Source organism: Gymnoscopelus braueri (genome assembly GCF_963280865.1).
Source record: "Gymnoscopelus braueri genome assembly, chromosome: 3".
Lineage (NCBI taxonomy): Eukaryota > Metazoa > Chordata > Actinopteri > Myctophiformes > Myctophidae > Gymnoscopelus > Gymnoscopelus braueri.
This window is the reverse complement of record NC_137612.1, coordinates 15,578,554-15,594,276: the sequence shown is the minus strand read 5'-3', so window position 1 is coordinate 15,594,276 and position 15,723 is coordinate 15,578,554. Positions and strand designations below refer to the sequence as shown.

Sequence of the window (15,723 nt, the reverse complement as noted above, 5' to 3'; positions counted from 1 at the left end):
GCCTTACTCATGTGTCCAAATAGGAGACAACTGAAGCAAAGTCCTTTGCTTTTCAGGAACTCAATTTTTTCTTTATGCAGCAGTTTCTGCAGTTTCTTGCACTGTTCCATTGTATGGTCTCCTTGACAAAAGACACAAGGTTTGCTGAATGCCTTGTCCACTTTACCTTGTGGTTTCTTCTTCTCACTTGTACCAAAAGCAACACTTTTCTGTGTGTTTACTTCTGTAGCTGTAGTAGTGAAACTTTTCTTGCCACTTGGCTTTTCTGCCTTTTTGTCTGGCAGCTGCCCTTGGGGTTTATCCTTCAGTTCACCAAACACAGGGTGCGAAGCAAGTTCAGCCTGCCTGTTGATGAACGCCACAATATCTTTGAATCTTGTCCTGCGATCTTGCTTTTTCTGAATGTCCAAAGCAACACTTCTGAATCTCTCTCTCAACCTGTATGGCAGTTTTGTGATGATCGTGCGCATGCTGGCAGCACTTTCCATTTCGTCCAAATAATCCAGATCTGCCATTGCATTACCGCAACTTGTTAAGAAGATAGCAAATGATTCAAGTGCATTGGTGTCCTCTGCTTTAATGCTAGGCCAAGACAATGCCTTGTCAATATATGCCACTGAGATTTTGTATTTGTCACCAAAGCGCTCTTTCAGAAGTCTCTTGGCTTCCTGGTAACCCTCATCTGGGTCCATGTGAAAACAGCTGCAGACTAAATCTCTAGGCTTTCCACTTGTGTGTTGCTCCATAAAATAGAGCCGATCTTTGCTGTTTTCAGTCTTGGTCTCTACACCATGTTCAAACGCTTTCATGAAAGAATGATACTCCATTGGTTCTCCCTTAAAGATAGGAATGGTCTGTGGTGGCAGTGTTGAATGTTTTTGCTGTTTCATTAGGCATTCGGTAATGTCATTTTGTCTTTGCATGACAGTAACCAGAGTATCTGTTGTCACAGAATCATTAATTGAAATGACAGGAACCTGTGCCACATTGTTACCTGCATCTCTTCCACTAGTGCTGTGCTGACTCCCGCCACTGGCTACACCACCATCAGTGTGGTTGCCATTGGATTTCACTGGAGTAGACGTTGGCACATTCAACCTGTTGCGTTTGGTTTTGCTTGACACCACTGAGCTTTCATATTTTAGCAAAACATCCAATTGTGCGTTGGCAACGGCAAGCCCGGTTTGTAGCTCTAATTCCTCTCTTTCTGCTTTGAGCTTCCTTTCCTGCTCCTTGAGCTTCAATTCCTGCTCCTCTAGAGCCTGTTTGTGCTTCAAAGTAGCTGCTTTTGCTACCAGTCCAGCTTTTTCCATTTCCAACCGTGCACGTATAGTTGAAGATGATGAAGCAGAACTAAATGAGGTACACTTAGATTTACTGGACTTCCTGGATGTGACTGACACACTGTCTTCAGGGCGGACAGCATCGTTAGCCTTACTAGCCTCCTCCTGGCGTAGATTGGCAACATGTACCCACTGCTCTACAGTTTGTACAAAGTCTGTGTAACAAGTAGCTTTTGGAGCAAACCAATCCTTTTGGTCTTTGCTCATCTCATCGTCACGTCCCACTTGGCAAAATGCTTCTTTGACAAAGTCATTCAGTTCACTGAATTGCCATAACAGCTGTCTATATGTACACAGCAATATTTCACTTACAGTTTTCACATTTGAATCATCATCCATTAATGCTTGAATTTCGTTCTTTTTCCCTGTAAGATGACACAATTTAGCTCTTCTTGAGGCCATTTGTTTTGTCACATTATCTTCCATTGCTTTGAGTGTTGGCTTAACCACTCGCTTTTCTGTTACACTCTCATCCATGATTATTTGCTTCAACTGTTAGTTGTTCCAATATTCAGACAGTCTTAGTCTTTTCCACTTGTTAACCAACAGTCACAAAGCACCACAGGCAAGACTGTAATTCACATGCAAATTATCCAACTCCACTTCTTTAGCTGTGTTTCAACTGTTCACAAACAATTAACAGCAATTGTCTTCTTTAGTTGACTTCTTGAGAAAGTTGTTAGGTCACTTACATGAGTTGTCGAATAAAAGCTCCTTTTTGTTCCATAAACCTCTTCAAAGGCATCTTATCCACTGTCAAGCAAGTTTTCTTACTAAATGTAGAGGTTTAAATTGTCCACTGGAAGCATGTGGCTTACTCGTTTGCTCACTTATTGTATTTCCCAAAAGATTGTCTTAAAATAATTCACTCCAGACGGTTGTAAAAATGTACTTGAAGTTTTACTTCTCAAAAGACAAAAAATAATATTCCACAGGTTACAATGTGTGAGATGAAGACGGTAAGAAAACTGTATGCTTCCAAACTCCAAACTGTCTGACTCTGACTAGCACTGATTGACTCTCAGTCCCACTGAAGACAGCAGCTGAGTCTAATCATCAAAATGTCACAGTGACACAATACACACCTGTCCTTACTCAACCTTAATTATCACAGGCCTTAATTAACAAAGGTACTCTCTGAAGTTCTCTTAAAGCAAAAGTCCTCTTAAGTCAGTACTTGTACATACATATATCATGAATTAAACATATGAATTTAGCAATTATTTATCTTCTTCAAATATTTAGGTTTTACCATTTTTACTCAATACACATTAATTATGAAATATCAATATGAACTGTTATCTCTGTGGTTTGGCTTCCACAGAATGTGTTGATTAACCAATTACAGTCAAGAATTCAACAAAGCCATGTAATAGTCCAATATAATGAAGATTGTTATGATGTAATGTCATTTTAGTCCCCCCACCACTCGCTAATTTATTAGATTCACAATTCACTAATAATGTCCCTATCAACAAAGAGCTACTATATCTTTGATATTCTCGCATAGCCAGACAATTATTCCACAATCTCCGGATGACGGAATCATTTGAACATTGTGGGAGAAAACAGTCTGTCTCACGAGACTATGTTTGATAATCAGCTGATGTGTTACTGTAGTCCAGATCAACTTACAGTTAGTGCAGCATTGAAACAAACCAAGTCAAAACATCACTGAGCAAAGAAATGAAGGGTGCTGTAAGTGATATTTGTTGTTAAAACAAAGATTATTAAAAAGTTAAAGCTCTATGTTCCAATAATATAGCTTTTGTAGATAATAATCATGCTATGTACTAATCATACTATATATTTGATGCCTTTAGCCTTCAGCTCGGCCCTCACTCTGCTCAAGTAGTTGTCGTCAGGATAACCATCCCTGTGGGAACAACACAACAACATGGCTGAGTATCCATTTCATGTCACATGACATCACAGTAGATCTACAGGAACACTTCACAAAAACAAAGTTTAACAGAAGTACTGTACCCTAGTCCTCCACGTACGCTGGTCTTGTGGTGAATGTCATTCCAGATCACCTGGTTCTCCCTCACAGTGAAGATTAGCTTCCGGTCAAATGCTCTCTGCAACAGGCTGACCACCTCGTAGCCCTCTTTGTTTCTCGGTAGATAAGCTCTTGTATGAAAGCCTTTATAGTTCTTTCCAGGGTTGGGATGATCCTCCTGTACAGGATGAGTGTTTAAAATGCATTAACAGTGGTGGAAAAAGTACTAAAATGTTGTACTTTAATAAAAGTATTAAAACCACAATGTAGAAACATTCTGTTACAAGTAAAGGTCCGGTAAACTAAATGTACTTGAGTAAAACTACAAAAGTATTGGCATCAAAATATACTTTAAGTAGAGATGTACCGATACCATTTTCTCCTTCCTGATACCGATGCCGATTGCACATCAGTCGATACAGAGTACAGATCTGATACCATTGTGTAATAATAAAAAAATCTAGGACAGTGGTTCTCAAAGTGGGGTCCAGGGTCCCTCTGGGTTCCTTGAGGGGGTTCCAAATGGACCCTTACAGGTCTGTAACTCTGATGGGTCCATTTGGTTCCATTTGTACACTCAGAGTTATGGGGGTCTTTGAAATGAAAAGAAATATAGAACCACTGATCTAAGAATTACCCAAAGAAATCCATTAATAATAGTTAAAGTGCAGCTCCAATTTATAATAATAATGTAAATTGTACAGTAAGAATATAAAACAGTAGTGCAATATCAATTCAAAATATGACTGTAAATGAAATACTCACCGATACCAGCATTTTAGGCAGTATATCGGCAGCTTTTCAGATACTGGTATCGGTACAACTCTAACTTAAAGTACCAAAAGTAAAAGTACTCATTATGCAGAGTGTCCCGTTTCACAAGTTATCATATGTCTAAAATGTATACAAAATCATAGCAGATCTACAAGCCCATCTTCAAGCTCACAACATTTCGCGATGCAACGTGTTGTGAGCTATTTTCAAATAGCCAAAGTTTAAATAGGGCTGAAGTGCATGGTTAATGTATGTTGTGTTTTGTAATAATAATTCAAATCTAAAAGTAACTGGTAACTAAAGTTTTCAAATAATTGTAGTGGAGTAAAAGTACAATATTTGGCTCTAAAATGTATTGGACTAGAAGTAAAAGTATAGAAAATGGGAAGTAAAAGTACATCAAAATTGTACTTGAGTTAATGTCCTTAGTTACTTTACACCACTGTCCATTAATATACTCACAATTAACATACGATATCATTTTCTTAACTACAGGTTTTTACCGTTTGTATTCCATCTGGAATGTCATAGTCGATTTCTATTCTGCCATCGTGAGGGAATCCATCCAGAGGAGTTCCCCACGTCTTATATGTCATGGTTCCATGTGGCTGATCTCCCTCTATCTTCCCAAAGACATCTTTACACAAAGGACAGACGAGCATCATGGTTTCCACTAGCCGTGTCTTACATTCCTTACAAAGCTCAAGGCCGCATTTTAGTTTTTCCATTTTTTTCCATGATTCAAGACATCTTGGACAATCATGTTCTCTTTCTCCTGCTGTAGCTCCAGCCACCATGGCTGTTCCAGCACACTGCTTCTCCATCTCTTTACCGAGTGTCTTCTTCAGCTGAGTCACAGCTGTCCTCACAGTCCCCACGTATGAAGATGGATGGACACTGACCTTTGTCCAGTCCTTGGTGGGTGGAGGAGGTGTGATGATAGATGTAAAGTTCTGGAGAAGTTGGAGGTGGTCTTCAGTGTGTGAGAGCTGTTTCAGCTCAGAGCTTCTCTTCTCTAACTGAGTGATTTCCTCTTGCAGCTCTTCAATGAAGCCTTCAGCCTTTTTCTCTGTTGTTTTCTGCTTCTCTTCAATCACATTCATGAGCTCAGCCTGGCTTCTCTCAACACAGCTGATCAGAGCAGTGAAGACCTTCACACTGTCTGCTATCTCTCTGTCTGCATCTTTCTTGCTGAGCTCTACTGAGTGTTTGACCTCGTGAATCTTCACTTGTCTCTCCTGGATCATGTGCTGAACTTCAGCCTCTGTCTTTCCCAGCTCAGCCTTCTTTCCGTCATATGCCTCTTTCAGAGATACAATTTGGTGTAACTTGTGGTCTGCCTCGGTGCAGAACTGACAAACACATGTGTGGTCAGTCTTACAGAACAGCTCCAGAGGTATGTTATGTTTCTTACACAAAATGTCTTCCAGGTTCTTTACAGGGTCGATTAGTTTGTGTCGTTTAAACGCTGTTACTCTCTGATGAGGCTCCAGGTGAGTCTCACAGTAGGAGGCCACACACACCAGGCAGGACTTCACGGCCTTGAGCTTTGGTTCAGTACAGAAGTCACAGGAGACTTCATCTGGTTCAGCAGGTTCTTGGTTTGTGCTGGAAGTTTGTTTCAGCTGCTTTGAATTCCTGAACTGATCAGCCATGTCAGAGACGAATTTATTAACAGATAAGTTTGGTCTGACATTGAAGTTTTCTTTACATAGAGGACACAGACACACAACACTGCTATCCCAGTAATGTGTGATACAGGTTTTGCAGTAGTTGTGTCCACATGGAGTGGTGATTGGATCAGTGAACACATCCAGACAGATGGAACACAGAAACTGCTCTTCAGACAGGAGACTGCTGGCAGACGCCATTTCTACACAATGAGAATAAAAACAAAGGTTTTTGAATTATTCATACAATATAGTATACAATATACAATACATTTTGTATTGACTAAAATACTTAAATTCTGATAAATAGAAATGTATCATGGACATAAAATGTTGATGCTTTGTTCTGTGTTGAATACTAACAATTATACCAAACTCACGTCTGTCTTAAACTTTTCTGTTTATGAGAACATCCTGTGGATCTGATATTTTTGTGGGGAATATTAGCTCTGCTGTTAAATTGCTTTGGGTCTGAAGTAGTACTGTACTTCTGGTTTTGATATGTCATTGAGATGCCATTATCATGCGTCCAACTTTGTGGAAGTTAATCTGGGGTGACAGAATTATGCGGTATGAATATTTATCAATTAAAATGTTGTTACACATAACACAAAGGCACCTAGACCCCTCTCCCCTGAGGAAGTAAACAGGGGGAATATCATATCATGAGGAATTAATTAATTATAATAAAAGGGGACACAGAGACAAACTGGTGGTATACTGTATGGTGTCAAGTGAATGAATGAGCGGCTCTCATCACAGTCTCTCTTATATCTTGACATCTGTAATAACAGAACAACTTAATAAGGCCAACTTTAGATACATTTATACCACAAAGTAACTTCAATTCAGACATTTAAACTGTCAACTGAATTCAATTATTCAAAATGTTGTATTCTTATAGTTAATATTGTTATTGATAAAGAATAATGTCAAAACCCATGCATGTGTTTATTTTATTTCATTAATGTTGCTATAGTTACAGTGTCTGGTGGAGACATCATGAAACAGATGCTTCAGTGAGAAGAGGAAACAAATAGGCTATGGCCTGATAAGCGTTATAACAGTAACTAAGTACATTTACTCAAGTACTGTCCGTAAGTACAGTTTTGAGGTATTTTTTACTTTACTGTCTGGAGCATTTCCAATTTTCAGTAGGCTACTTTTACTTCTACTCCACTACCCCTCAGAGGCAAATATTGTAGCCTACTTTTACTCCACTACAATTATTTGAAAAATTATTTGTTACTTTGTAGATTTTGATTATCAAATATATATCATTACAAAACACACATTAAACACTTCAGCCTATATACATTTGGGCCATTTGAAAATAGCCGATCTACAAGCTCACAATGGTCGCCATGTGAGAAAACTTGAAATGGGACATTCTGCATAATGAGCACTTTCTACTTTTGGTATTTTAAGTATATTTTGATGCCAATACTTTTGTACTTTTATTCAAGTACATTTTTTATACCGAACTTGTACTTGTAACAGACTATTTCTACAATAGGGTACTGATACTTTTACTTAAGTAAAAAAACTTCCAACACAGATAGTTAGGATCCCTTATGATTTTGAACTAATTCTAATGACATGTTAATCTGACGTCTGTGTCATCTATAGTTTCATCTATAGTCTGAAAAGATCTATTTGAGTATTTATATGACTATTGTAAAATAAACAGGAGACTCACTCACTGTGTTCGTGGTGTTCCAGAGAAATGAAACAGAAAGCAACAGATTAGACATTGTTGCCATATTGTGTGAGAGAAATAATAAACCAGGGCTATGAAAACAAGCCCAAAAGAAGCACTATAAGAAGCATATGCCACATGTTATTTGAAAAGTGTGAGCCACAAGTTCACAACGCGTTGTGAGCTTGTAGATCGGCTAATTGTAAAAACATCACGTGGAAAAAGGTGACAAATTAGAAACATTTTAACAATACAAATCTGGTACGGGGGTCCCTGGCACAAAATATTTTCAGATGGGGGGTCCGTGTACAAATACATGTTAATTTGGGGGTCCTTGTTGAAAATGTTTGAGAACCTGAACCTCTGGTTTAAACAACATTAGGAAACAAGCCCAAATAAACAACTACACTTAAGAAACAAGCCCATATAAGCAACACTTTATTAACTAACCCAAATAAGCAAAGTTACAAAGTAGAAACAAGCCCAAATAAGCAACTAAACTTTAGAAACAAGTAAAAATAAAAACAGCGACCTAAAACTATCAATATTTACAAGCAACTTTACAGAAAAACATGCCCAAAGTCACTTATAATAAGCGGACATGGCAACACAGGCATCAGACAGTCAAAACGCCCCTCCAAAAACACTAGCCTGGTATTTTAGCAAAACTAAACAATAAAAGCCTGGAGATCGAGGCTACTAGCCTGGTAACCAGAGTGTAGAAGAGAGAGTAACGTCATTCTCTGATGTTGCCGCAAAGCGGACTGCTATCGGCAAAACAGTGGAACTATCTCATTGAGAGTTAACAGAGCACAAGGTACTTTATTAATCCCCGAAGGGAAATTGAAATTCTGAACTTCCTCCTGCCTTAGTTAGTGCCTACTCTTCCTTAGTACCCACTCTCCCTTGGTGCCCACCCTTCCTTAGTGCCCACCCTTCCTGTTACCACCGAGACGAGGCTACTCAAGCATTGAGGTATGGATGACTATCTGTACAGTAATGAATTCAGTCCACTAGGGGGCACTATCAAAAACAACACACACAGTATAGAGCAGATATGAGCTCTGAACACAACAGTAAATAGAAAGCAGGCTTTCTACAGGTTGGCCAAAACCTGTTGAAAACCATCAAGGTTACTACCAAGATAATCAATAGGTCTAATATCCTTTAAAACCACCAAGGTCACTACCAAGATAATCAATAGGTCTAATATCCTTTAAAACCACCAAGGTTACTACCAAGATAATCAATAGGTCTGATATCCTTTAAAACCACCAAGGTTACTACCAAGATAATCAATAGGTCTGATATCCTTTAAAACCACCAAGGTTACTACCAAGATAATCAATAGGCCTGATATCCTTTACACATCATTGTATATACTTTAACATATTTTCAGGTTATTGGTCAAACTGATCCAGGGACAAAAGATAATGAATTTGTTGAAAATTAAATAGAAATGATTCGTATAAAACCAGAAACAATTTTGTGAGAATAAATGAATGTACAGGAGTCCTGTAAAGAGTTTAAAACGTGTAAAATGGTTAACAGAATTAAATTAATAAAAAATCTGTGAATCTGTGATCTGCTTGTTGAGCCTTCTTAGCAATAGATTGGTCATGTCTGCAGAGTGAGGAATGGGGAGCTGTTAACAACAACACTGTTAATATAGAAGCTTTACTGAAATCTCTGCTTTTCAGGTACAACATGAGTATTTCTGCTCTTGAATGGTTGTATTATTATGTTTTATTTCGTTTCGTTTTGTTTATTAACCTTCAGACCGAATACCGAGTGCTTGGTTTAGAAGTATCATGTATCGGATACATTGTATCCTCTCATTGCAGCTGCAGCTTGATTGATTGATCGATGTACTTTTATTTAGTAAGACATGAGAATCACAGTACATGGAAGTACAAATTCACAATACAAGGTCTACTAAACTGGAAGACTCAGTTAAGCACGAAGCTTGTTTAAGATGAGATCCCCATGCACACAAATCATGATGACATATAGAGACAGATATACACACTACTATACAGAATGTCATACAATCAGCTTTCAGGTTACTGGTATGAAGAGAGAACAAAAAAATATACAAAAGAAGAAGCTGAAAGAGGGGGGGGGTAGGTTAAGACTTAGACAGCTCCGATCAGAACCTCTCCCTCCTAGCCAGTGGTGGAAAAAAGTACTCACGTTTTTTACTTGAGTGAAAGTATCAGTACTGCAATATAGAAATACTCTACTCACAAGTTAAAGTCCGGAATTCAAAATGTACTTGAGTAAAAGTGCAATCGCCTTTAAATAGCCTTGATCACAAGACGGTCATCTGTCATGACCGTCTTGGATGATCTTCAAAATAGTGTTTGCCCTTTTTGGTCCGTACATCTACATAAAGGTTCACATTTCAAATGTAAAGTGCTTACCTCATGGCCACGGATGTTACAATTATGTACGGGTCATCAGAAGTACCTGTAGGTTCCGTATTGTTCAATAACAAAGCATTTTAATCCGGTCGATGGCCATTTTCTCCGTATGCTTTGTACTACGTGACCCTGTCGGCTGGGAGGTGTATTGCACTCTGATACTTTATAGCTCTATGTGAAAATGGCCATCGATCGGATTAAAATGCTTTTTATTGAACAATCTGGAATATACAGGTACCTATAAGGCACCGAACATAATTGTAACATCCGTGGCCATGAGGTAAGCACTTTATATTAGAAATTTGAACGTTTATGTAGATGTACGGACCAAAAAGGGAGAAAGTGCAAACTTTATTTTGAAGATCATCCAAGACTGTCATATAATATGACAGTCTTCTTGTATCAAGGTTAAGTCAGCCTGTGCCCAGTCAGTGCCCGTCCGCAGGTGTCAGTACTAAAATAGCGCTGGCTGGCGTCGTGTCTTTGGGGCTGTTTGGAGTTGGCATAGCCATTTTAATTAATTCACCACTCTGAATTTTAACTTTTTGGAAATACATATTTGGAAATTGCAAGGCAGCCTTTGTTGTGAAACAATTACATTATGTACAGTTTGTCTTTGTTTGTATTTTATTCCATTGTGTCTGTGTATTTTGTGAGTATGTTTCTGTTTGTTTTTGGAAAAAGCAAAACAGGGAAAACTTCATAATTGTTTGGATCATAACTGTATGTCTTTTTTCCTGTGCTTCGCAATTTTGTTGACAGGCAGATGTTGGTACCTGCAGGGCATCTCTGCCTAACGCACCTCCGACGGTGCCTAAGCACCAGCTGTAGGGTCTTCAGCTGGGAGCCATCCTGGCCTGGTGTTTTTCCCCCTTGCTCACCAGGGAGTGACCCTTCGCAATACAGATATTTGAAACGAAATGTCCTCTTTTCAGGGCGTAACATTGTCAGCTGGTTGACCAGATGGAAGGAGCTGCATGGATGCATTGGGGGGCTGTGGAGACCAGAGAGACTGGCCTGGAGACTGCTGCCCCCTGGAGGATTGCTGCCTGCACGACTCCCATCTTTACCCATGAGGACAAGAACTGCACTGACACTGAGACAGGCTGTGAGTAACACACACACACACACACACACACACACACACACACACACACACACACACACACACACACTCACACTCACACTCACACTCACACTTTCTCACCTAGACTTTGTCTGGAACAAAATAAATACAAGACAAACAGAGATTTCTATTACAGCCAAAAGTCAAAAGATATGACAATGAGTTGGAGCATCTGGTCAACATTTTATCCTGCTAAATATTAAACACATGTCTGCCTCGCTGTCACAAGCTTAGTAAACCTTTTCATGAAGACTTTATATGTTTTCAATCGCTAGTTTTAAGTCCTCTTTCATACGCAGTATGATATGAGCTTTTGTAAATTATGGTCCCATTCATTCTTAAACTGATGATAAAGCTGGGTAAGCTTTCGAGGCGTGATTGGGTTCTACTGAGCGGAGAACCCACCCCGTGCTCCCCTTTAGGTTGTTTCCATACATTTAAATGACTATGTATTGGAAACACTGGTTACTGATTTGTCGGTCAGTACAGTTGCATAGTAAATCCACGGACAATTACAAAACCAATCACTGAGTAGAAGAATCAATCTTGTCTAATGTTATCCGAAAACACATTGAGTTTCTCTCTGCTGATGTCTCTACTCCTCTCTCCTTGTTCTAGATCTCTCACTCCCTCCTATGTGTAAAGAGGAGGGTTCCCCTGAACAGCAGGAGAGGAGTCCCAGTCTGGTCCAGGTGAAGCTAGAACCTCCACAGATTAAAGAGGAACTGCAGGAGAGGAGTCCCAGTCTCGTCCAGGTGAAGCTAGAACCTCCACAGATTAAAGAGGAACAGGAGGAGAGGAGTCCTAGTCTGGTCCAGGTGAAACCAGAACCTCCACAGATCAAAGAGGAACAGCAGGAGAGGAGTCCCAGTCTGGTCCAGGTGAAACTAGAACCTCCACAGATTAAAGAGGAACAGCAGGAGGAGTTACTTCAAAGACCAGAGGAGGCTGCAGGGTCATCGTTGACATTACTAGCAGTGAAAAGTGAAGATGATGATGAAAACGGAGAGACAGAGCTTCAAGCCAGCATCTCAACTGAACACATGAAAACACAAGCTGATGTAGAGGACTGTGGAACATCACAACCAGAATCTGACGTCACTGAGGACAGTGATGACTGGGCTTCTGAATCCGACCTTACAGAGGACGGCGACGACTGTGTTTCACACTGTTCTGAATCTGATGCTGAAGACGGTGATGAGCGGGAGACCAGTGAACAGCGGTTGGCTTTAAACACACTGGCATCACACAAGACGCAACACGCGGAAGGACAAACTTTGTCGTCGTGCTCGATGACAATCTTTGTCCTTCCGCTTGTTGTGGAAGGACAGTCCCAGACCCCGGATCAATTGTCAGAACAAACGGCATACATGAGGAGTTACGCGAGAGAGAAAAACTTTTGTTGTACAGAGTGTGGCAAACGCTGCAGTAGTTTGGCTGAACTGAAATCACACTCGAGGTATCACACGGGGGAAAGGCCGTTCGCCTGTTCAGTTTGTAGCAAAAGATTTCACCAAAAAGGAGGTCTGAACACACACATGCTGATTCACACGGGGGAAAAGGCCTTTGCTTGCACGGTTTGTAGCAAACGCTTTACTCTTCTACAACAACTGAGGGGACACATGAAGATTCATGCGGAGAACAGGTCAGAGATTTGTGCAGTTTGTGGCAAAAGCTATAAACTCAAACAACACCTGAAAGTACACATGATGAGTCATACGGGGGAAAAGCCCTTTGCCTGTACAATGTGTTGCAAAAGTTTTACTCGTAAAGAAGGCGTGAAAAGACACATGAGGACTCATGCGGGGAAAAAGTCCTTTGCTTGTACAGTTTGTTGCAAAAGCTTTGCTCAAGAATACAATCTGAAAAGACACATGAGGCTTCATGCAGGGGGAAAAAAGCCCTTTGTGACAAAGTTTACGTGTACAGAGTGTGGTAAATGCTATGGTTGCAAGTCTGAGCTGGAAAGACACATGATGATTCATACAGGAGAAAAACCCTTTGCTTGTACAGTTTGTAGCAAACACTTTAACCAAAATGGTAATTTAAAAAAACACATGAAGGTTCATGAGGGGAAACCATAACAAAGAACTGGAAAAAAAAAAGAAAAAAGACATAAATGTCATTCTGACTGGGATACCGTTTCTGGCGCTCTTTTATTTGTAAATCTGTGTATATAAAACGTATGTCCCCTGTCGAATCTCTTAATTACACCAACATTGTTCATGTGAAGCAGTTTGTTTATTTCAAATCAAATCAAACTTTATTTATTTAGCACATTTACAACAATCGAAATTGACCAAAGTGCTGTACATTTAAGGCATCAACAGAACAGGCCTGTGTAACAACATAGTCACAGGACAAAGCAAAACATCAAAACATATGAAACAAGATAAAAGACAAACAACATTAAAAGCTAGAGAAAATAAATTAGTCTTGAGGAGAGATTTAAAAACCCCAATAGTCTGAGCACTTCTAATGGGAAGGGGGTAGGCTGTTCCAGAGTGTGGGGGGCAGCAGCAGCAAAGGCATGTCACCCCTGGTTTTTAACTGGGGAGTAAGGTTTCACAAGTTCAGCGAGATGAGGAGGAGCCAGCCTCCTCATCTCGCCCATTATTGGTTTATCCAGGGATAACAGAGAATACATGTTAGGATATACGTAAATGAGTTGTAGGAAAATTAAATAAAAAATAAAAATCAGAAACCATTCTGTGAGAATGAATGTTAAAAACGTTTAAAATGGTTTACAGAGTTAAAAAAAGATCAGAGAAGCTGTGATATGCTCGTTGAGCCTCTTTGACAATCGATTGGTGTTCCCTGCAGAGGAAGAGGAGGAGCTAAAGCAACACGCGGGAGACGTAAAGGTTTGTAAATGTAAATAAAAGGACCTTAACATTTATTCTAAAATAGACAGGGAGCCAATGGAGTGCAGCTAAGACAGGAGTTATATGGTCTCGCTTTTCTGTGCCAGTGACGAGACGGGCCAGCCGCATTTTGCACCAGCTGCAAGCGCCTGAGTGCAGACTGCTTATTACCTATATACAGAGAGTTGCAATAATCAAGCCTAGAGGATATGAAGGCATGGATAGCCATTTCCAGTTGTTTAGGGGGAGGTGAGCTTTTTACTTTGGCTAGGAGTCTTAACTGAAAGAAACTGCTTTTGACGACAGAGCTAATGTGTTTGTTTAGTGTGTAGTTGCTTTCGAGGGTAACACCAAGATGTTTGACTGATGAGCCGATGTTGGAGTTGAGGGTACCGAGGATGTTGGTGGTTGGCACACTGGCACAGTATCATGGTCAAAAAGTATGATTTCAGTTTTGCGATCATTGAGGTTTAGAAAGTTTATGTACATCTGCTATAATAATAATGCAAATAAATAAATAAAAAGTAGATTAAATTCCATTTAAAATGTTAAAATGCCCTGGGTATAGGGCATAGAATGTGCCTCTATATTGAGAAATGAACTGAACTGAAAAGATAATTAATGTCTTTTTGTATAGTTGTATTATATATTGCAATAATAATGCGTGGTTGTAACAGAATCCCAAGGCTCACCGTTCCAACCACTGACATAGAACAAGGGTTCTCAACCTTTTCAACCCCCCCAAAATAGTCATATTTGAACTGGGGACCCCCCACCCTGACAAGTGCTAAATGTTTGACTCTGTTCCACAGATAAATATTGTGAAAATAGCCGAACTACAAGCTCACAACGCGAGGCATTGTGAGCTTGTAGATCGGCTATTTTCACAATGTTTGCCTCTTTCTTATGTAATATTTGCCAATTTGGTATTAAAAATATCTTAAAAGTCATTAAATGGTCACTTTATAAATGTGCAGATACCCTGTATACACTTTTAACTACTGTATATCTTAAAAGTCATTAAATGGTCACTTTATAAATGTGCAGATACCCTGTATACACTTATTATACTGTATGATAGTTTGTTATCTGTTGAGTGAGAAAACAATGTTGCACATTAAGCTAATCATCTGGGGACCCCCAGTTTGAGAACCGCTGACCTAGAAGAAAAGTATTACCAGCCTTGATATAAATATGTATTCACTTCCAATGTGTTTACTTTGTATGTTTAAAAAATATATATCCTTGATTTATCCACGGACGATTGCAAGCATTTAAATTAATCAAATCAAACCAAACTCATGAAAGCAAAGTCCAAAAGTACTTATTTCCACTGTGGTCCCCTTACACAATAATCTAAAAACATACAACAAAGACATACATCAATAAAACTGGGAATACAAAATTAAAAATCTAAAGCAAATTACTGCGTGTACCTTACATACATTTTATTTTGCAACGGTAGCAGTAGCTTTTTAAATAAATATTTTTGCATGAGGCTTTGCATGAGTGTTTCTCTATTTTACATTTCCTCCTGAAAGATCTTTTTCTTTTCTATATATATTTTTTTTTCAATCAGCAGAAGCTTTTCAGTCCATTTCAGTCCATATTAGAATGTACTGCAGTGACACCTGAACATTGAGGACCATATAATACAAGCTGTGGTAGACTTTCAGCGTGGCCTAAAAAAAAAGATGTTCAAATAACAGATAAATATTATGTCAAAAGAAAATGTCTGCCAATATATGACAAGATCCCTGAATCTTATAAATAGTCCAGACTCAGAGAACAGAAGCAGTGAGGTGTTTCACTCAACTGAATG

The 15,723-nt window shown here is 39.3% G+C and overlaps 2 protein-coding genes across 2 annotated transcripts; one reads left to right on the top strand and one right to left on the bottom strand.

The window, feature by feature from the left end:
• Positions 1 to 2,438: 2,438 nt before the first annotated feature.
• LOC308082069 (E3 ubiquitin/ISG15 ligase TRIM25-like) lies at positions 2,439 to 7,510 on the bottom strand. The gene is made up of 4 exons (XM_080423678.1): positions 7,493 to 7,510; positions 4,623 to 5,992; positions 3,330 to 3,523; positions 2,439 to 3,219 (listed from the first exon to the last, which is right to left on the bottom strand). Exons 2-4 carry the CDS (start codon positions 5,988 to 5,990, stop codon positions 3,141 to 3,143), a joined length of 1,641 nt encoding a protein of 546 aa, XP_080279804.1. The 5' UTR covers positions 5,991 to 5,992; positions 7,493 to 7,510; the 3' UTR covers positions 2,439 to 3,140.
• A 1,603-nt stretch (positions 7,511 to 9,113) lies between these two features.
• LOC308081830 (uncharacterized protein) lies at positions 9,114 to 14,054 on the top strand (the record flags this gene model as incomplete). The annotated part of the gene is made up of 4 exons (XM_080423453.1): positions 9,114 to 9,188; positions 10,847 to 11,019; positions 11,656 to 12,682; positions 14,009 to 14,054. The coding sequence occupies exons 2-4, from the start codon at positions 10,875 to 10,877 to the stop codon at positions 14,052 to 14,054; spliced, it is 1,218 nt and encodes a 405-aa protein (XP_080279579.1). The 5' UTR covers positions 9,114 to 9,188; positions 10,847 to 10,874.
• Positions 14,055 to 15,723: the final 1,669 nt, after the last annotated feature.